The following is a 22,860-nucleotide window of genomic DNA, read 5'->3' as shown; positions in this document are numbered from 1 at the left end:
GTGTGGGCCCCTGCTCCCGACGCTAAGGTCCCCCGCACAGCAAGCAAGACCACGGGAGGAGCCAGATTCCACCGGGGGAGCTGGAGGGGCGGAGAAACACTCTGAAAGGGGGCTGTGCGTCCCTGAGGCCTTTCTAAGCGTGGAGCTACAAATACCTCAGTGGGAAAGGGTGGAAATTTTAAACTCAAGAGCCCTCTTGTGTTTGGAAAATAGCTGTTTTAGTAAAATAACAACAATACAGTCTTTCCCATTAGTTTCCAGTAAGCGGCCCAGTGTTTTTCCAGTGCAGTAAGCCCTCTGAAAAGTGAGTCACGTGTGATTTCGTGCGCCGGTTGGCACCCTCATGCCACGCTTTCCAGTGCTCTGCTCACGGGCCCCGATGGGCGCGTGTATCTGTTTTGTAGAAGTGCATCTCCGTGCAATCCAAGGCCAAAGTTCAGGGTGTGTAGCTCTAGCGACCAGCAGCCACATCCTTGGGGACCTTTCGCAGGGAGGCTGGGGGCTCCTTGGCGCCCCTGGCACTGAGTCTGCGCCTTCTGCTTGGTGCTGCTGCCCCTCAGGGCACGCGGCTGCCATGCCAGCGCCTCCACCAGCTCTCGCCTCCTAACCCTCTGCGGACCAGCAGAATATTCTCCCCTTCTCATCGCCGACCAGGAGTTTGGTCTGGTTTCTTGGGAAGAGAAAGAACAGACAAGCGTGTTAGAGCAAAGCCAGTGCATCCTGCTTACCCCAGCCTGCGCACATGGCGTTACAACGTGGGGCTGCAGTCCAGGACCCCAGGAGCCTGTACCTGGCCTCCACCTGAAGCGGGGGGAGCTGACCCACCGGAGAGTCTTTTGAACCGGGGACAGCTTTGAACTAGGAGGCTTGTGGCTCCCAAAGCACTGAGGGGACGCTCCCAGAGAGCAGGGCTCCAGGGAGCAGGGCAAGGCCCTGAGCTTCTCCCTCGAGCTGATTCGCAGCCAGGCTGGTGGGCAGAAGGAAGGACAAGTTCTCCAGCAAAGAATTAGGGCTCAGGGCCTTCTATCCCTACCCACAGACTCCAGCCTGAGCCACCCCGCCTCAGCCCAGCATTCCTACCACCACGGACCCCAAATGGCCCCCTCCAGGGCAGGGAGGGAAGGACAGTGGCTCCTGAAGGTCTGGCCCCCCGAGACTACACTCCTAGTGCGTAGAATGGGCTAATGACAGTAAGCACCGCCACTGGGTAATTGTGAAGAATAAAATAATGTAGCCAAACGTAGTATCTGACACTTGTCTATTCCACATTGGCTTAGAGCCCTTGAAAGGCAATTTCTGTAATGTAGGATAATCATTATACCAAATGTTAACAATTGGCAGTGGACCTCAGGAAAAAAGTCCCTCTTTAGGATAAAATCACAAAACAATATACTTTTATCTCCTGGATTTCTTTTTTTTTGTGGTATGCGGGCCTCTCACTGTTGCGGCCTCTCCCGTTGCGGAGCACAGGCTCCGGACGCGCAGGCTCAGCGGCCATGGCTCACGGGCCCAGCCGCTCCACGGCATGTGGGATCTTCCCGAATCGGGGCACGAACCCGTGTCCCCTGCATCGGCAGGCGGACTCTCAACCACTGCGCCACCAGGGAAGCCCTACCTCCTGGATTTCTTTATGAATTCATAGATATTCAAGAGAGTGAGAGAGAGAAAGAGCAAGAATATGTGTGTCAAAAACCATTTCCTAGGGCCCTGCACGGCCGCCTCGCCCTTATGTTGTATATGCTGGCCCCCCCTGGGTCCCTGTAGTGAGGCCACCTCCCAGGGCCAGGGAGGCCTGGGCAGAACAGCCAGGGCTTTCCTAGGGGGTGGCACAGCGCCCTCTGCTGGAGGCCGGGAGCAGCCAGCCCGTCGTTACCTGGACACAGCCAGAGCTGTCACCGCAGAGCTGGCCTTGCTGGGCTTCCCTGTCAAGGCAATGCTGACATCCAGCTCTCTGCAGAGGGCAAGATTCTTCTCCCACCTGTGACCTGTGAGGAGTGGGCGAGGGGAGTTAGAAAACCCAAGCATTGTCACACACGTGCATGTGTACATCTACACGCAGGGCCACGAACACATACACATATATTTATATTTATATTTGTGGTCAGCAACTTGTTAAATTGAGGGGGAAAATACATTTAATCTTGGTCTGTGCTGTTGCAAAAAGGGCGTCCCAATTTAATTTGCAGGCTGTGATAGTTACATGTGCTGACGTGCTTCGGTATCCATTGTGTACCAAATTGGATTTGTGTATTATTGCTTTCTAAATTGCATGCCTAGTTCAGCAAAATTGTTCATCAGTGTTTACTGGCTTTATGCTTAATAAGATGCCCCACAATACCTTGCTGCCAGGAATGTAATGCAGCCCATAATTGCCTAGTAAAAATAAATTACATAAAGTCGGCATTATCAACTTATCTAAATCCTCTCACGCCACAACCAATAATTAAATGCAGAGAACGTCTTTTCAAAAAATATAACTCAATGATTGTTACTTCAGTCATTTTAATGACTGTATTTGGGGACATACAGTAATTGCTTCTTGGAGGGTGAGGTGGAGAGACGTCAGCTGGGTCTGTCTCTGCAAAGTCACTTGGTCGGAGTCAGGGCAGGAGTGGTTCAGCTGCCCCAGCTGTCCCAGGGTGGCAGGCAGCTCTGTGCATTTTGTGTTTGTGCACAGATCCCAAAACCAAGCTTTTCCCAAGCATTTTTTATGTACCAGATTGAGCCCAAATCTATGGAGCGATTCCAAAAATAAATTGGACTCAACTGGGTTGGTCCTTGCTGCAAATGACAAATAAATGAATTCCAGGCAGAAATCAGATTACATCTGCACACAAATGCAGTAACCTTAATATCCTCAATACCCTCAAAGAACTCCTTTCTTGCCCCTTAAGGTATTTGAGGAATGCAGTAATAGACACACCAAGAGACGTGCAAATATCTGTGTGTCAGGCCCAGTACTGGTCCCCTTCCAACAAAACAGTTATAAGCAACATTATGAGAACAGCAAGCCCTCCAGTGGCTGAGGCTTGTAAATCTGCACATGGATTTGCTAACTCTAAGCGGTGCCCCAGCCTGAGTTTTACGAATATGTCTGTGCCCTTGTGTCATTTCATCCAAATCCTCCCTTGAACTGTAACTGCAACCCTGGCAGTTAATTCTACTTGACAGTTGTGACCTCAGGCAGGTCAGGACAAACAGCATGGGAAGGATGTGGGCCTGGGGCTCCTGTCCACCTGACACCATCTTGTAAGCCCCCTAATGTCATCAGCTGGTGTGTTAGGGGAGAAGACTCTTAGTAGTCCAAGAAAATGATAATGATGAACCACATTTTGTTGAGTAGATCTTGGACTACGTCTATCATCTTTCTGTCATCTGCTTCCTACAAGTTAGGATGTACAGGAAGTACCTCTATTGATGAAGACAGAGGGTGAAACTGAGGGCCTAAGAGGTTGCTGGAGACACAGCTGGGTCTAGAGCCTTGTTTCCTGATTTTCATCTTCTCATTTCACGAGACCCCATTCCCAATGAGCACAACCTTGTCCATCCTGAGTAGAAACCCATGAATCCATTGGCACTTCCAGAACCAACGGAATGGCTCTGAGGTGCCCTTTGTCTGTCTGTCCCACCATTCATCCACCCACCCACGCAACCGGCATTCCTGCTCAGACATCCACTTATCAACCTTTAGCTTATGGGAGCTTGGAAACTTCAGAAGTGGGCAGCTGAGCCCAAGACTGAAATGGTGTGCTCTCAAGCAGGTGTACCACAGAATCTCTTCATGAACAGGCAGAGGCTAAGAACCTCGTACTTGCTCTCTGAGTGGGTGGAGGCAGGGGAGAGAGTTTGGTCCCTGTTCTCCAAAGAAGTGCTGTGAGTTCCTTAGAATGCGCGATCCTCACACGTCTCTTTTTACACTAAGATGGGCTGATTCCTCGTGATCCCAAAGGACCCTAGAGATCTTAGGACCAGTGAACTGAATCCACAGTGTTTGTAGGTTCTTGTAGGGTCACCACTCTGGTCGGCCCAGATTGTGGACAAGGGCTTCCAGATGGTGTTATCTTGAAGGAAGGGATTCCCATGTAGATCTTAGGACCTAGTAGGGGCTGAGCAAATGCCCCTACTATGTGAATAAAGAATCCATGAATCAGTGACTAAATGAATCAAGGACGTATGGAGCACATTTCAGAAATGAGCTAACTAAAAATGGCTACTCCCTTTAGAAGGCAACCCTCTACAACCTGGAAAATTCTCTCTAGTGGATGGTCATGGGTCCTGAAATGCAGAGCAAACCAGAAGGACTCGTGATGACAGGAGAGTTCTCACATCATGGTAACGTGCTTTCTTGAATCGTGGGCACGAAGAAGGATGTCTCAGTTCTGGGCCAGAACCTTTGACGAAGACAGAACTGAGAAAGCTTGGCTGCACTGGAGGAGGTGATGGCGGGGCCCCAGGGAGGTGAGAAGAGGAGGTGACGGCCTTGGTGGTGAGGTTTGTGCCTGCGCTCATCCTGGAGGGAACGGGCTGGTGCCGGTGGCCGAGCTCATTCTGGCAGTGGGCGTGTCTACTCTGGCGGCAGAAATGAGAACGATAGGAGTAATGCGCTTCTGGGTCACTTTGGGCAAGTTGCTGGACTGCTCCTTGCCTCAGTTTTCTTATTTCTCACACAGGTGTCATCGTAGTATCTTCCTCGTGGGGTTGCCGTGAGAAATAAGAGAATGCACGGGAAGTGTGCACAGTGGACACTGCTCACGGTCAGCTCTCTCCCTCACAGCTCTGCGACGGTGGCCATGGTGGTGCTGGTGCCAGAGGCCATGATGGCAGAAGGGAGAACAGATTTTCTTGCTTCAGGCCCAGCTGCCACAACCAAAGAGGGCTCTGCTGCAGGACGGTGGTCCTCTTACTTCGGCGACACCACCACTCACCTGGGGACTTGTTAGACATGGGAACTCTAACCACCTCCAACCTTATCCCTGAGGTTGGGTTGAGAACAGGTCCCGGATCTCAATGTCCCATGAGCCTCCTGGGCGATGCTGACGCAGATGACCCTCAGACCCACTTTGAGGAACTTGCCATGGAGAGTAGCGGGGTTGAGTCAGGATCAGCAGGGCAGAATGGGGCCTATGGAACCACTTCCTCTCCCCAGGACACAGCAAAGCCGTCCCTGCTCCTGTCTGCAGCCTGGCAGTCCAGGCCAACAGCCAGCTGGATCCAAGTCCTGGGCTGGGCAGTTTGGCATTTAAGAGTGACCCAGGAAGACGGAGAGCATCAAACCAAGCCCTGCTGGGTGTGTCCCCCTCCTGGGGCTCCGGAGCCCCACAACCACCGTCACCAGTGTTCACACGCCCGAGAAGCACCCCAGAGCTCGCTGATCCCTGCAGCATGAGTCTGGTACTCAGGGAGGCTTTGAAACACCACTTCACACTCCACCAGCAGCTCTCAGGAAACGTGCTCCTCACCTGCAAACTTGGCAACATCCCAGGAGACCAGATGGCTTCCCTGGGTTCTGCAGGCCTGGATGGAGCTGCAGCCCTCGGGCCAAGGAGAGGAGAGGGGAGGGAGGGCTGAGCAAGCCAAGGGCGCCCCACAGGCATCACTAGCACAGCAGTTACCTCTGGGGCTTGGAGGTGGAGCCCAGGGCCCCTCTGGCGCTGCCTGCCCGGGAACAGACATCTTCAGCTCCTCGGTCTTCCAGATCTGTCCAGAACAGAGAACACGCCATAGGCTGGGGCAGTGAACCTGTCTGCAGGCTCGGGGCCCATCCACTCCTCCACGCCCTTTCACTTTTGACGTTGCCATATTCTCGGGAGAAGAGCCCGCTTAGGCCTCAGTTTCCCTGCGCGGAGGTTTGGCCGAGCACAGCTGTAGCCCAGGCGAGTTCCCTCCCCACCTCTGGGTCATGGGGCATCTCCCCCAACCCCTTACCTACAGGGACGAGACTCAGCAGCCAGCTTACTATCATTTTACTCAGCTAGTGCCCTCCTGTCTGCCACCAACCCTGGAAGCCTCCCTCACCACTCAGCAGCAGGGCCTCCCGTCCTCTGTGTCTGGTCCTTGGTCCCAGGCCTGAAGTGGGCGCCCTCAGGCTGAGCAGAGACGGCGTCTCACTTGCCGAGCCTGGACTTTCTGTCCCCACAGGACAACGAGCAGCCTCCACTTACATGCTGCTGTGAGCGCCATGCCGGGTCTAGCCCAGTGCCAAGCCGTCCCAGGAGTCACTGCGCTGAGTGGACGAGGGCTGAGCCCCTGGAAGACTCACGCTCCTGCGCTGGGGGCCCCACGAAGGAAAGGCAGCTGCTGCTCAGCCGCCCAGGCTCCTCTGACGGACCCACAGTGCCGACCATGACCCACCCAGCCCGGACTTTCGTTGCCTCCTCGTGTTTTGGCCAACCCAGGACACCCTGCTCTCTGCAGCGACCCTGGCCTTCCCGGCCGACGGATGGGACTCTGTTAGGAGATTTCTCGGGGGGTTCCCCTCAGTCAACTCTCCTGTGCACGCACGCTGGTGCGCCAGCCTGCATGGCCTTCTCCATATGCCCTGACCTCTCCTCATCCTCAGGGCTCCGCTGAAATGCCACCTCTCTCTGCTGGAAATAAATCCATGCTCCCCTTGGACCCCCACCACACTACTCATTCTGCTTCCTGAAGCATCACCTCCATGATATTCTGAGACTTTGGGCGTGGAGGCTCCGGGAGGACAGGGCTGCGTTTTAGCCATGCTGGCACACAGTGAGCTTTCACAAATGCATGGAGAATGCAAAGGGCATTTTCTTGAATACCTAGTGGCATTCAATTGACATTTCCTCTCACAAACTGTGGATTTCAAGTGCCAGTTTCTTGAGTAGGGCTCTTAATTATTCCTTATCTTATTCATTTCTTCCTCCTCCCTGTCAGTCTCGGAAAAATTACCTGTATTTTGTTCTCCGTGCTACACCTCCCACCTCAGTGTTTCTCCTTCGTTGTGTTCTTGGTTTCTTGATGATCTCTCTGTCCATGGCCCTCCTCAGAGGATCCATGGCACTCTTTGATTATCCCAGTCATAGCATGAACCACATTCATGTATTTTCTGTTTGTCTTCTCTTCTAGAATGTGAGCATCTTGAGGACAAGGGCCTGTTTATCATTAATCTCTGTGTCCCCTATGGCTTGTAGGAACTTGGTACAGAGCCAGAGTTCAATGAATGTTAGGTGGATAGATGGATGGATAGTTGGAGGGACATGTGAGTGGGTAGATGGGTAGGTGGAAGGATGGATGGAAGAATGAAAGGATGGATGAATGAATGGAATAGTGAATGGATGGATGAGTAGGTAGAGAGATAAATAGTTGGATGGGTGGATGGATTAGTGGATAGATGGTTGGATGAATGGATGGCCCAAATGTCTCTTTTCAGTAATGGCCTATGTTCTTATGCATTTGACCATTCAGCTTTTATATCTTGTGACAGTATTTATTTCATTGTATGAGTATATGTATGTATAAAATTTTATATAATTTTATGTATTTACTTTTTGCCTGGAAAGAGCCTTGCCTTTGCCCTCACATGCTGTGTGGGGACGTGGTCTGGGATGGTCTTAAATGCAGCCTGCAGATCTGACCCTTAGAGGAAGTGGGTAGAATGGAGATGAACACATTTCTTGTACCATGCCCTCGTTCTGCCCAACACACCTACCCGGACCATGCCATCCTGACTCCCTGTGATGACGACATGGCTCGTGTCCCATGCTGGCCCCTCCATCACGCAGCAGCAGGTTATGGCTCCTCCTGGGCCCCAGGCCGTGGTAATGCTGGCCAAGGGTTGTCCGTTGACACTCCACAGGGACAAGTGGGCTCCCGCACAGGAGACGATGGTGCCCTGCAGCAGTGAGAGTGGGCGTCACTTCAGGCAGGAGTCACTGCCTCCCCATCTGCCCAGCCACTCAGTTTGTACACATAAGCACCCTCAACCTGTCATCTTCTGAGGACTAACCAAGGTACTCCCAGACCTCCTAAGACACCCACTTCTTCCCAGCAGACTCATAGGTCTGCTGTGTTTTGGCACAAGTGTACACTTCTGGTTCTCTTCATACTGCAATCAAGTGTTTGGATACTGCTTTCCCCAGCACAGACCGGCCGGCTCACCCTTTGGGCTCCTCCCACAGCCCTCTCCCTGGCAGCGTACTGACTGGCACAGAAGACCCATCCTGGACACCACCCCTGGCCTGGACACGGGGTCTACACCTGGCTGGCCAGCCCTGTCCCCATGAAGCAGCTTTGGATGACACCTGGTGGAGGGCAGGGTACAGAGGTTGGAATGACTGCATGTGGCTCATAAAATGGGGCAAACTTCCCCCCACCCGCCCCAGGGGGAATTTCTGAGGAGAAATCTGCCCATTGCATCTTCCAAAATGTTTATGTCCAGAGTGTTTTCTTCTCAAGTCCTTGTCTATTTTGTGCCCAATAGAGTAGCGGTCACTGTCACCAAGGACCCCAAGAGCCATCTGGGGCCATGCCTTTGAACCCTGCCCTGACCACAGAAGGGATGTAGGGAGCTCCATACCCCTCTGCAGCCCTCTGGGCTGGGCTCCATCATGTCCTTTCCTGAATTGTTTGGTGGAGTCTGCCTGAGGCCGGGGACCATGTCTGATACATCTCTGCCAAGCACCCAGCGCAGGGCCCAGCAGGCACTCAGTGAACTCAACCAGCTCCAGGACAAGTTGAGTTAAACAAGTTGTTGTCCTGATATCAGTCTTCTCTGAGGTCTGGGGACATAATTCCTTATGAATTTATTTTCTCCCAGATCAGGGCTTGGTGGTTTCCCCAGTATATGTACCCATTCATCCATTCACCCACCATCTATCCATCCATCCATCATCCATCCACCATCATCCATATGCCCATCTAACATTCATCCTGAATTCAAGACTATCTGGATCACCACTTGCAGCCAAAGTTAGCACCAGGAGGCTCCTTCATCACCTCTCCCTCCTCCTGTGGTACCCCTGCTCAGTCTGTCCCGGCTCCAGGCCCCTAGGTTTTTCTATTAGCAGATGCAGAGTCTCTGGATCCTCAGAAAACCCCATACCCTATGATGGGGATTCCAGTGTAGAAGAAGCTCCACACTGAGATAGATATATATATATCACTGATATATGTATACACTGATATATGTATATATCACTGATATATAAAACTCATATATGTATACACTGATTATATATATATATTAGTCTATCACACACACACACACACACACACACACACACACACACACACACACGTTCCTGACAGGCTTATCTTTGGTAGCCAGCATGGAGGGACAAGCAGAGGCACTTCCTGCCTTGGAGACCAGAGGCACCTGCTGAGTCAACGCAGATTTGCAGTCAGCTAGCTGAATTAGTCAGGCAACCCAGAAGATCTCTCACCAAAGCCAACTTCCTGCCCCAACTCCCTGACGCCTGTGTTAGAACAGATACCTCCCACTACCCCAGCCCCTGAGGGAAAAAAATAAAGAAGCAAAACAATAAAATCAAGACCCAAATTGAGACTTGTTGATGGCTCTACTCTGCCTGTGTAGAGAATGCTCCACACATCTGGGGTCTCTCAATACTCTGGGGTGGTCTTTGCCCGTAGGTTTCCTCTCGGGGCACTGGCCACCATGCCACCGTGCAGAAGCATGGACATGTTGAGGACACAGACATTTGAGAAAGGGGGGCCTCACCGACACATCGCTGATGGCAATGGCAGATATGCTCTCCCTGTGGGTGGGCAGGCAGGCTACACGGCTGAGGTGGTCCAGGTCCCACAGGATACATGAGCAGTCTTGGGAGCCACTCACCAGGAGGCTGAAGGTTACCGATGCTGCCAGGCATGTGACAGCCTGTGTGTGTCCATACAAGGCCTAGGGACAGGGGACGGAGCCACAGGTTATGCGAGGAGATGTTGCTATGACCAGGCAACTTGGGGAGATGTTCCACTCTCCCTTTTACTGTTGGGCCCCAGATGAGGAAACAGAGACTCAGAGTGACTCAGTGATTCCAAAGTCTGTGGGGTGTGTGTGTGTGTGTGTGTGTGTGTGTGTGTGTGTGTATTCATAGGTCAATGGCTGGCTTCTCAGTACCATCACTCTCCAGGGTTGAGACTCAGCTGGGGAGAGTCCTTTTATCATAACCCAAACAGACACCAGGAGCATCCTCATGCTCTGTGCTCTCCTACACTGTCTGCATCCAGAAGCAACACACACCGCTATTAATATGCAAAGGGCACTGACTTGTAATGTGTGGGGTCCCAGCCGGCAGCACAAGCATCATCTGGGAACTTGTCAGAAATGTGAATTCTTGGCCCCACCCAGATCTACTGAATCAGAAACTCTGGGAGTGGGGCCCCGAAACCTGGGTTCTCACAAGCTGTCCAGAGGTTTTTCAGGCATGCTCAAGTTTGAGCATCACACTAAGGGAATCTCAGAAACACATGTGCCCCTGGAAACTAAACTGGGAAGAAGGCAGGGAGGTCAGGTCATAGTTTAAAAGGTGTGACTTTTCAAGTCCAAAGGATCCGCTTCCTAGCAGCCGGTGACTCAGGGCCTCAGTCTTGGCCCTCAGGTTGGCCTGTGCAGGGTCTGGCTTGGCTTATGGATGGTTACGTGTCCAGACCTGGCCAGAGGGCTTGCTCCCTGGGGACACGTTCCTGAGGCACTGGGGAGGCCTGCCAGGCACACTGGTACCCCCAGGCCCACTGCTGCTGGCAGCGGCACAGTTTCCATCACAGCTGTCCCAGAGGCTGCCAGCTAAGCCTGGTCTGAGAGCTGTCATGAGCACACATGCCTGCTGTCCTCTGGAATTAGCCTGAGAAGTGCGGAGGTGGTGTTCTAAAACGTGACTACCCTGCCTCACCTAGTGGTGAATCTCCACCCCCAGGACCGTCCACCACTCACTCATTTGGGTCAATGAGGCTGAGCGTCATTTTTCAAAGCTGTCACTTTGCCTGGTCATAGCAATTAAAAGTTCTGCCACAGATTCCCATTTGTGCTCCATGGATCCTAACACGGCATCAACCAGATGGTGCTGGCAAGGTTCTGGATGTGACCCACGGAAGAAGGCTGGGTTCATATTAGGGAAGTGGAAACTGTCTAAATGAATAGAGGAAAGCAGAGGGTTTGACAGGAGCTTCCTGGTGGTCCTCCCAGAACGAACTATGTCTGATGGCTAAGTTCTGACTGCAGGGGATAGGACCACTCCAGAGAGTGCACTCCAGGGGACCCAGGTGTATGTGCTGCGGATTCAGAGACAGAGGTTGTGAGCCCAGAGCCTGTGTGAGCTGTCCGTTACTGGAGCCAGGGCTGCCGGCTTTCTGCAGGGGAGGCGCTGGAGAGTGAGGGACCACTGCACGCACAGGCACCGTCCACCTACGTAAGGCTCTTGCCTCCCACCAGCCAGGAAACTAGAGCACCTGGAGGCAGCCAGCACCACTCCCCATCTGGAAAGGCCTGGGAAAAAATGATGGAGGACAGCAATTTTAAATGTTCTCCATTGTCTCTTCTGTTTTCTCAGAATAATACCTTTCTCCATGGCCAATTAAAATAACTCCACTATATCACCTTATACCTAACTCAAGTAGCAAAAAATAAATAAAATAAAGTAAAATAAAACCCTCTGAAAATAATTCCCCACGCTGGATATGTTGTGGTGAGGTGGGTATTCCTAATTAATTGTGGTGGCGCTGTAAAGCTACAGAAGCATTATAGAAAGCATTATGTCACTGCGCTGAAATTCTACTTCTTGAAATCTACTATAAGGAAACCATTAATCAGAAGCAAACAGCAATCTATATAAGATGTTTTCTGAAGCACTATTTAAAATAGTTAAAATTGGAAGCTATGTAACTGTCTAGTTTTAGAAGAAATGGTTTATTAAACTGTGGTCCCTTGACATAAAACAACTGAAATATAATTTTATGGAGATGGAATAATAGGGAACAATTGAAATGTAAATTACAGAGACTGTAGAAAGGCGGAAACAATTTGATACACTGGGTGAAAATAGAATCAACATATCTACACAGTGATCAGAATGGTATAAATATGTATATCTGGGGGTGGCAGTATGCAACAATGAGAACTTTTATAGGGATTATAGAAAACTGTTTAACTTTGAAATTTGTCTTTAATGTTGTCATATTTTTAGAAATGAAACACTTAAACTGTTAATGAAGCTACTTAATGATGACTTCTCTGCCTACAAGTCAGGGACAGACCTCCCTCTCTGAGCAGCTTCCCATCTGGGGGATCCCCAAGGCCAGGTCAGCCTCTGTAGGTAAATGATAAAGTGTTTTATTTTGCTTAGGAAACAAGAGCTTGTGGGATACCCTTTTTCTCTTGATTTATAACTAGGAGAGGATGATAAATTACGCTTTATGCTGTCAGTACCGGGGTTTTTACGCTGCATCTTCGCCACTAAACAGGACCTTGGAGCGGCGATGGGGGGTGGGTCACTTCCCCGGCTCCCCAAGGTGGCTTTGGGGTTGGGCTGGGTCTCCTGCTGTCCCCGGAGTGATGCCTGGGAGAGGGGGATGCTCCACACCCGTAATGGTAGTGCACAGTCTCTTCACATAGGTCAGGAAGGTGAAGATGTGAAAAGACAGGGGGCTCCAAGGCTGGCTTGGGAGGACTTCCCGTGAGAGTCTGGGTGAAGGCAGCCTGCACTTGACCTACACAGCTGCCTCTCAGCAGATGCCGCCGCCTCTGCAGGATTAACCAGCTCCCTCAGCACTGACACATTCATTCCTTCACCTCACATTTACTGAGTGCCTGTCGCTGTGTACCACGCGAGTGCTGGGGGTGGTGCCGGGGGACAAGGGCAGGCTCTGGGGAGACTTGAGTGACTAGAAAAGCATCCAGAGAAACCCAGAATCAGTTCCAGTGAAACAGGTTGAGTTTAGGAAGTCTGGTCAGTGGTGAGCCTCGTATGGTTAACGTGTTTTTGTTACTTTGGGGCTACATGGTTCACTAAAACACAGATGTAAACCTGAATTGCATTTTGCAGGTGGAAATGTCCCCTAGCGATATTCTCCAGCAAGTTCAAGCATACACAGGGGAAAGCACCAGACTCAGAGTTAGACAAACCTAGATTAAAAGGCACCCCTGACCTTTCTGAGCCTCAGTTTCCTTCTCTAAAAGTGGGACTAACAACACCTGCTTTCCAGGATTATGGTTGATGTGCAGAGTTAAGTAAGCAGTCGGTTCCACCCTCCGTTTATTATTCCCAGCAGCCGTGGTTTGCGAGGTAAGACCAGACGAGTTGTCTGCCTCCAGGTCTCTTCCCTCTGCTTCCGCCGCAACCACCCCTGTTCTGAGATAGTCTTCCATTTTCTGGCTCTATGATCTTGGACATGTCACTTAACTTCCTTGCACCTGGTTTTTCACCAGTGAAGTAGGGATGATAATGATTCCTATATTATCCCACAGGCTATGGGGACACAGGGTTGTTGAGGAGGTAAAATGAGGCCATTCACATAAAGGTGCCCATGACAAATGTTCAAACATGACCCTTAGTGCAAAAAAAAAAAAAACAACAACCCCAGTTTCACTGGCCCTCACGTGTAAGCAGCATCTCTCACCAAGGTGTGGGTCTCCAGGGAGGCACCGGCCCTGTGAGCTTGTTAAATCCATCCAAGGGCATGAAACCGTGCCCCTGAATGACACAGAGCCATGTGCTGCCCTCAGTGTCTCACTGTGCTCTCTGCTCCCAAGGGAGACAGGGCTCTCAGTGCTCGGGAGCTGGAGCACGCTAGGGCACCGTACCTGCCTGAGGCACCCTACCTGCCCAAGGTACTACACCTGCCCTGAGCCACCACACCTGCCCAAGGCGCCCCACCTGCAGAGGCACTGTACCTGCTTGAGGTGCAGGCCTGTGGTGCGACCTCTGGCCATGCTGAGTTCCCACACACACACCACAGCGCTGGTCCCAGAGGTGACGATGGTCGTGGGGGACGGGCACACGGCACACAGACAGCGGCCCCAGGCGGCCAAGTTCTCGAACGTCATCAGGATCTGCGGGAGATTAGACGAGTGGGATGAGCACTGGTGCCAGAGCCGGCACAGGGCAGGGAGCTGGGACAGGGCGACGGTGGGGTGCAGGCAGGGCTGGATGGTGCCGCTAGCCTGCCTGCCTGCGTGCTGTGGGAGCCGAGGGACGTGACAAGCCCTGGTGACGAAATCCAGGCCGTCCAGGTCTGTCCCCAAAGAGCTCACACCACACAAGGAGCAGGTGGGGAGAGACAAGGGAGCAGGAGGCTATGGGGACACAGCAAAAACGCCCCGTGAGCCTGGGAAAGTCGCAGTCAGCTTTCAGGAAGGGGTGACATCTCGGACCAGTTTCACAGGCTGCCTCGTGAAGGAGGTGGGGGAAGGCTAGGGAGGGGTGAGGAAGCTTGGTGGGTAGGGAATTCATGCCACGTGATAGGGTGGGAGAGGAGCGAGGGTAGCAAACGAGGCCAGAGGTAGCCAGGGCTACATCAAGAAGGTAGACATAAGTGGATGGCCTAAAGCAGGGGTAGAGGACGAGCAACTGGGTGGCTCGCTTCTGGTGGCAGCCGAATACTCAGTATGTCCCTTCTGAGTTTAAGCTGTGACCTGGGCCGGAGCAGCCCCCAGGACTTTCTGCCCACACTGGGTGACCGTCCCAGGCTGGGGGCACAGCCACGTGGAGGAAGGGGTGTGGGTGACCGTGGCTGCTTGGGGCTCGCCCGTCTCCTTACCACCTCTGCCCCAACCGGAAGGAGGCTGCGGCCCTGGGGCTGCCCTGCGCCCTGGCAGCACTCACCTTGTCAGAGCCGTAGCTGCCCAGGCAGCAGCTGAAGTCGTCAAAGCCCCAGCTGAAGGTCCTGCTCCAGTGAGGAGGCAGCAGCATCTTGTTCGTCTCCACGGCCAGGATGGTCTTCTCCGTAGGAACAATGTGGCCGATGGCTCCTTTGGGGGATTCCGAGCCTAGAGAGAAAAGGTACATATCTGCCCCCCAGTCAGTACGGCGGAGCCGACTTGTCAAAGGGCAACACCCGCTTTAGCTGGGCCCAGAGAGGAGCCATGCGCAGCCAACCCCGACTTGGCAAAGTGCCTGCCCAGGCGCGAGCCGCTCCTCATCAAGGTACCTCCCTCCTGGGCCTCCCTCCGGGGGCCACGTTACACACTGGCCCCGGGTCCCTCCCCAGACTTAGCACATACAAGATGCATGTGGCCGTGCAGGTCTTGAGTGTCTCTTTCTGGCTGATGCCAAGGGAGGAGGAGCCCAGGCTTCTGGGGAAGACAGCACACAGCCAGAGGAGCCTGGGGGCTCTGCCCTTCCTGCCCCTTCCACGCACCAACTCTAGCAGGTCTGGAGGTGGAGGTCCAGTCATGCAATCGGTTAGTGCGCAGTATTTGTATGGAGATGCCAAGGACACTGTTCTTGGATTTCAAAAGAAAACCCCTCCAAAACCTGACCTTATACTCCTTGGGACCAGAAAATTATTCCAGGTGGTGAGACATCCCCAAAGCAGTGCAGGCCCCAGGGTGGCACAGACATCAGACTTCACACACACTCAGCTCCTCTAGGAAGCAGGGCTGGGACTCATAGCCGGGCCATCTGACCCAGGGCACAGGCTCCTGGATAGTGGCTGCAGGTCCACCTGGATGCTCAGGAGCAACAGTGAATGCGGGTGCCGAAAGCGGGGGCTGTAACCCTCCCTTGGGAAAGCTGGGACCTCCCACTTGGCTCTGGAGGTGAGGAGGGGTGTGTGTGTGTGCTTGCATGTGTGTGTTCATATATGTGTCTGTACGTGAAAGAGAGGGGGGTGCATGTCTCAGACAGACAGACTGGTGGGTCTTCAGAAGTCAGGGTGTAACAGAGGCGGTCCCAGACACTTACAGAGCAGAGGTCTCCCCAGATTCCCGTTACGCCTGGAGACACAGCCATGCAGAATCAGCCCCCAAGCCCCTGCCTGGGCCTGTGCCTCTGAACCTCCAGAGGAACACCGGTCACTGAAGGGACAGCTGTGGGACAGGGCACCAAACGAAGCAGGGCCAGGTATTCACCTTTGACTGTGACCTGGGAGGGTCTCAGCGACGGCAGGCTGTAGAGAAAGGGCTGTGGGTGACCGGGCACGCTCACAGGTGTGGGGGCGTCCTTTCCAGGGGAAGCCTTCCCTGCAGTGGTCCTGGCCGGGTGGGGTTTAGTAAAGAGCTGCAGAGGCAAGGAGACAGACATGCACCGCACGGGTCATTAGGACAGATGGACAGAAGGGGAGTCGTCCTCGGGCAAGTCGCAGCTGCTCCTCTGCCCTGGGAGCTGCCCGGGCTGAGGTGAGCTGAAACAGAACCATCTGGTTCGACCTTCGGATGTTGCCGGTGAGGGGCCTGGGGCTCTACTTTCTCAAGGTCAGGGCGCAGGGCTGGCAGAGAGCCCTCCTGGTTGCCAAATCTGTCTTCTTCTCCAAGCTGGAGCCCCTGATCCCCGGGAGAGCTGCCTCTCATGTCATAGGGTCAGAATGATCCCCTTTCCTCCGTAGATCACGTCGCTCTTCATTTGCTTGAGCTTTTTCTCATATTTTCCCCTTTTCCTTACAAACTCCCTGCAGGCCCATCCATCTGGGCATCAACACAGAATTCTTTAATAGCATCCTCTCAACTATTCCAAAGAGCACAGGCAAACCCCATTAGCAGCCTTTCTTGTTTTCATTTTTCTTAGATCTCTGCTGTCAAATTGTCCCTAATGCCAAACTCGACAAAGCATGAAGTGCTGCTGGGCCAGCGAGTGCAGCTGAGGCCAGCTCCAGCTCCCCGCCCTCCCCTCCCAGACTGGGCTTGTGCCGGGCTGCTTTCTCCAGCCATCAGCACAGTCCTCTGCTCGCAGATGGAAACATCCATGGGGCGCCATGATATGCGGGGGGCTGGCCTCGGCCGGGTGCACAGGCAGAGGTGGGGCTCAGCAGGCAGCCCGGGGGTCTCGGAGCAGCCTTGGTTCAGTTGTAATCCTCGATCAGATGCTAGACTGTCTAGAAAAGCTGGGTGGGTGATCAATACAAACAGAAATCAGAACGATGATTTTTAAGTGAGCATTAAAGAATGTTCTCCTTTCACAGCAGAATCACGAAAGCACCACAGGCTGGGTCCCTGTGATAGTTTTTGCAGGCACAGCCCCTTGATAGAACAGTGCGTGGTCCTGAAGCATTTTAATCTTGTCTTCAGGCTGGGACCACTTGTGGAATTCTAATTCTAATTCTGATGTTTTTTAGAAATATTTTTGACAAGCTCATATAATATCTCATTAAGCAAAACCAGAATTTAAATTGTGTGATTTCCATGATCCCACTGATGTGAAAATATTTTTGCTTGTGGACTGCTACTTTGAATTACTTGTTTTAACTGTATTATAATATTTTTAAGATTAAAAAAATGAAACCATTTGGCTACCCAACCTTCATTCCTGAAATTCTCTCCTTTCTACAAAGCCTTCCTTGGCCAAACCCGCATTTGGATATGCGGTCTGTTCTCCAAGTCACCCTCAGGCCCTTCCACGTTTCCCTTACCTAGGAGCTGAGCAAACCTGGGCATGTCACAATAAGGCCAGACAGAAGAGATGTTATTAGATGAGCCCGTCCAAGCCCCATGGTTCCATGTGGGGAAAGCTGACGCCCAGGATGGTTCTGGAGTTGACTGGGTCTACGCACTCATTTCCTAGTGTGGTTCCTGACTGCCCAGGCTGGGACCCCACAGTCCGTGGGGCTGTGCTTCTGAACCCAGATAGCTGTGCTCAGGGATAAAACATCACTACACCAAATGGGAGTCTGAAGTTGAAGAGGGCTGAGATCAGTTAAATAAGCATGAGGATGTCATTGTAAAGGCGCAGCCTCACATCACCACGGGGCCGTCCTGATGCGGATGGAGGTGATGGAGCCACAGGCCCCATTTCACCAGGGGCCCTGGGGCAGAATTTGGATGCTCTCACAACGGGGCCAATGTGGCACAGGCTTTGGAGCCAGACAGATGGGGTGAGATCTCCCCGCCGCCACCTGCTAATGGTGCAACTGTAGGCAAGTTATTTATTTAGCCTCTCTGAGCCTCAGTTTCCTGATCTGTACAACCCCCATACCCAGAGCTTATGAGAGGATTCAGTGAGGTAATCACACGAATAACTAACATTTGTTGAAGGCTTATCGTATTTCGGGCACTTTCAAGCACTTGGTATCTTAACTCTTTGGATCTTCACAACAACCCTACAGGGTAGATACACATATAAAGAATTATATCCTGTGTATTTATCGTAGAGTCTATCACATGGGCCACAGATGGATGTCGCCTTCATCATTATTAACGATATCATCACCTCCATCGACATCAGATGGTAATGGAGGGTTAAGCCGTGACATCAAAGGCGTAGGGAGATGACTGAGGACCGTTTTGCCTCTCCAGTCCTTGCTTACTCCTCACTCTCCCTCCCATCCAAGCTCACCCCGCACACACTCTTTTGAGAAAGCAAGACGAAGGCCACGGCATGCTGTACCTGTTTGGGCACTTGTCCAAAGTTGCTGACGAACCCCAGGATGGTGCTTCTGATCAGGGGGTCACTGATGCTGCTGAGGTCCATTTTGTCACCGTAGAAGTAGGGGTGGAAGATATTAACAGCCTCCACTGCGGCTGACCCTTGCTGCTTGTACCCAAAGATGAGGTCTATCCAGTGGTGCAGGTTGGCACTGACAAAGTCACTTTCCAAAGCCTGGAACCAAAACCCAAAGAGCATGAAAAACACAGGTGTCTCATGGACTCATGGGCCCTCTGCCCAGATCAGGACGGGTCATGTGGTTCAGGACACCAGATCAGCACAGGAACGATGAGTGATGCCTCCCTGGGTTGTCTGAGCACTAAGCAGCAGACACGCAGTCCATCCGAGGACCACCTAATTCCTGCCTCCAGCTAGTGTGGCACAACAGGTCTGACTAGCCTATCCAGTCCATAAAATAACCTTGAGCAAGAAGAAATGTGGGGGCTTCCCTGGTGGCGCAGTGGTTGAGAGTCCGCCTGCCGATGCAGGGGACACGGGTTCGTGCCCTGGTCCGGCAAGATCCCACATGCCACGGAGCAGCTGGGCCCGTGAGCCATGGCCGCTGAGCCTGCGCGTCCAGAGCCTGTGCTCCACAACGGGAGAGGCCACAGCAGTAAGAGGCCCACGTACCGCAAAAAAAAGAAGAAATGTGGGCCTGTGTTTTGATGTCCCAGAGTTCACCTGGGAGATGGCACCCGTTTCTGCTGAGTAGAGCCCAGCTCCAAAGCTTGGTCCCCAGAACCCAAAGATGTTCATTTGGAATTGTCTGGGCTCCCCTTATCGATCCTCTGGGAGGACATGCACACTTACACTTGGGCTTGGGAAAATCAGGTCACCTGGGCCAGGTTAATTTTCTGAGGCACATGGCCAAAGTGGTTTTGAAAAGGCCACACGTGGGTAATGCCGCAGGAGGTGTGACGACTGCCGTTACCGAACTCCCAGAGGCAAGGATAAACCAGGGAAGAACTTTTTCCTCGCCAAGGGAGAAGGACAGAGGAAAAGACACAGCTTTGCTGTTACTAGTCAGGCCTGCTGCCAATAAAATTTGCCCTAAATGTACAGTTTAATGTGTCCTAAAAAATGCATATAGTCATGTAACCAACACCATAATCAAGATATAGAATATTTACATCAACTCAAAAAGTTCTCTTCTACTCCTCTTTGCTCATCTCCTACTCCAGACGAACCCTTGACCTGCTTTCTGCTTCCGCAGTTTACCTTTTCAAACAAGTCACAAAAATAGAATCCCACAGTATATGGAGCTTTGGGTTGGGGCTACTTTTGCTCAGGACAATGCTTTTGAGATTCATCCTGTTGATTCATGTACCTATAATCTGTTCCTTTTTGTTGCTAAGTAATATTCCATTGTATGTATCACTTGTTTAGCCATTTACCAGTGATAGACTTTTGGGTTGTCTTTTCTTTTTGACTAGTATAAATAAAATTGATGAATATTTATGTACACATCTTTCTGTGGACAAGTTTCCATTTCTCTTGGGTAAACACCTACAAGTGGAATTGCTGGGCAATATGGCAAAAGCATCTTCAACTTCATAAGAAATGACCAAGCTCTTTTCCAAAGTGGCTATACCATTTTTTCCCCACCAGCTACGCATGATGAATTCTGCTTGCTCCACATCCTTGCTTAACTCTTGGTTTTAGCAGTACTTTAAATTTTAGCCATTCTTGTGAATGTGTAGTAGCATCTCGTGGTTTTAGTGTATGTTTCCCTGATGACTAATGATGTTGATGCTGAACAGACTGTCATGTGTTTATGCTAACTCAGGTATTTGATCCAGGATACGTGACCCCAAATGGCCTCTGGCCTCTACCCACATCAGCCTTTCTGCACAATAAGTCAAGTCCTCCCCAGTCCTGGCAAATCTTTTGGCCAGTGGGAGCCCCTTGGAGCCTCCAGCCCCCTGACCTATACTGACCTATACCCAGGGCTTGGCCCTGTGTGTAGAGTTGGCTAAGGGCACTGACTTGCCCTCCATCCAACAATAATCTGAATTTGCTTCCCCCATGAGTCCCAAAACAAATTGGCACAAGGGCAAAGCCTAATGGAGCTCTTAAAAGAGCCCAGAACCCAAGCCTTCTCCTGCCAATCCGGGGCACGGGACCCAGCTTCTTCTCTGGGCCCTCCAGACATAAGAGCCTCAGAAGTGCTGATCACAGCCATCCACTCGGGCAGAAAGTCTCAATGAACACTGAGGGCACCCTGAGGTCCTCATTCAGGATACCAGGGACTCTGCCATGACCCCACTCAACTCACTTGTCTATGCAGGCTGATGAATTTCCGTGGGTCCCCATCAGCCCAGGGAGGGAGTTGCACGTCCCCCAGTGCTGTCCCGTCCTGCATGCAGCCTGAATGGGGTGAGAAAGAGCAAAGCTTTGGATAAATGGGAGCCCAAACTGGGCTAGGAACCAAGGGGTGTAAACACTGAGCTGTCTAGTACTACGATTCTTGCATAGGCCACACTGCTTCCTGCCTCCTCTGTGGGGAGTGACCCCACCCTTTCTGCCTGGAATATTCCTACTGGGGTTCTAAGCCTTCCACCCCTTCAGGCTTCCCTAAGACCCTACTTGCTTCCAGGTAGTGCCCGTGCATAAAATGATAATTGTGTCATCATCGTCTGTGCGTCTTCCTCCCCTCTGCGCTAGGCCTTTTCATCCAGGTGCTTTTTATACAGTGCTAAATAAGGAGGTAATAGCAGTAACAATGAAAGCTATCGTATTTTGAGCACCGACCGCTATGCTAGGGCACTATGCTAGGTGCTTGGCACGCACTGTCTTATTGACTCTTCATTCAACTTTGCTATCATTTATGCATTTTCTCTCCACTTTAAAGTTAAGATAGGAGGTTTTTGGAGGGACCTTCCCCAGACACCAAGAAGAGGAGCCTGGCTTCAAGCCCGAGTCTCTCTCCTCCCCATTAGCCACACAGCCTTGAGCAAGTTACTTAACCTCCTGGGGAGTCACTTTCCTACCCAGTACCTCCCAGGCCGGTACAAGGATTAGAAGAGAAAATACACAGAATATGTTTAGAATAGTTCCACGCATATGACGGTTGCTCAGTAAACACAAGCTATAGCCTTGCTGAAACCCTCCAGAGCCCTCATGGTGCAACTGGGGTGAAAACGTCCTCTCTCTCTGGCCTGCAGCACTGGCCTGGCCTGGCCCTTCTCATCATTCAGCCTCAGCTCACCTGTCACCTCCTCAGGCAGCTCCTTCCTGGGTACCACAGTAACACAGGGTCTCTAAGTCACCTCAAACCATTTTCCTACCTTCTTTCCTTATAGGACTTCTCAGCATTGAAGAGTATTTAGCTTATTTCTTTGTCTATACTTTCTATCTCCTACCCCTGTCCCCACAAAGAATATAAACACCTTCAGGGCAATCCGCCCCAGGACACCCACTAAACCCTCAGTGTCTAAAAAGTGCCTGAATGCAGTAGGTGCTTAATAGCCACTTGGTTTCCTGAGGACACATGATCCCTGCTGTGCAGGTCATTTCTGCTGCTAAGCACCTCCCTTTCGGCAGAGAGCCAGCCTCCACCTCCAAGGAGGGCTGGTGCCTCCCACCAGCGGCCCCCTCACCTCAGGTCGGCTGGGAGCCCTCCTCTCAGCTTCCACCGTCCCCGATTTACTCCTTTCATGGACCTCGTCACATCTTGTGGGAACTGCCCTTCACATTTGTCAGGTTCTCATCCCTGACGCACGTGAAGCGGCTGAGAATCTGAACCCTGCCGAGGCCGCCAAGTTCCACGGGCTCAGACTCGACAGGCCTGGGCATGGGCCTGTTCTGAATGCTCCACTGGTACTCAGTCTGCAGACCGCTGCACAAGAGGTGGGTGCTTGAGTCAGGGGCTGGATCTCCTCACTTGTGCTCCCCTGGGCCCACACCTGGTCTGGCTCAAGGTGCAGGCCCACATGTGCTGTTTGGAGGAGGAAGGGGAGCTCTGGGGCACCAGGTGTCTGCTGGCACTGGTTCACAAGTGCCCTCCTCAGGGTGGGTGAGTCCATCCCACACCTCTGGGTGGGGAGGGCCACGCCCTGCTGGGGGTTCTGACCACACACCCCCTCCACAAGCCACCCTGATGTTTACAGTGGAGGCTCCCAAGGTACATGTAGTCACCAGGGGACCTGCCCACTGGGGCTTCCTGAAATTTTTGTCCCTCCTCTAAAGCAACAGGTAAAAAAGCATGGCTCACCCTGGAGTGGGGCCTGGAGGGCAGGAAAGAGAAGGAACCACCAAGGGTGCCCATACCACTGCCCATGGACACCCTAGCAGTCTGTGCTGGGAGGTGCAG

General features: G+C 52.2%; 1 protein-coding gene across 5 annotated transcripts in view; it reads right to left on the bottom strand.

Annotated features, from left to right (window-relative positions):
- Window positions 1-203: 203 nt before the first annotated feature.
- WDFY4 (WDFY family member 4) overlaps window positions 204-22,860 on the bottom strand; it is a 277,338-nt gene continuing 254,681 nt past the window's right edge. For 2 of the 5 annotated variants that reach the window (XM_032608326.1, XM_032608325.1), the window contains 10 exons: window positions 20,824-20,915; window positions 18,510-18,722; window positions 16,043-16,190; window positions 14,796-14,980; window positions 13,865-14,023; window positions 9,698-9,877; window positions 7,670-7,852; window positions 5,613-5,697; window positions 1,874-1,985; window positions 204-670 (listed from right to left, as the gene is read on the bottom strand). In XM_032608326.1, the coding sequence (XP_032464217.1) occupies window positions 604-670; window positions 1,874-1,985; window positions 5,613-5,697; window positions 7,670-7,852; window positions 9,698-9,877; window positions 13,865-14,023; window positions 14,796-14,980; window positions 16,043-16,190; window positions 18,510-18,722; window positions 20,824-20,915 (1,424 nt within the window). In that variant the 3' untranslated portion in view covers window positions 204-603. The other 3 variants (XM_032608327.1, XM_032608328.1, XR_004346205.1) reach the window with 3 other exon arrangements.

Source organism: Phocoena sinus, chromosome 16 (genome assembly GCF_008692025.1).
Source record: "Phocoena sinus isolate mPhoSin1 chromosome 16, mPhoSin1.pri, whole genome shotgun sequence".
NCBI classification, from domain to species: domain Eukaryota; kingdom Metazoa; phylum Chordata; class Mammalia; order Artiodactyla; family Phocoenidae; genus Phocoena; species Phocoena sinus.
Note: the sequence above shows the minus strand (reverse complement) of the source record. Positions and strands in the feature narration are given on the sequence as shown.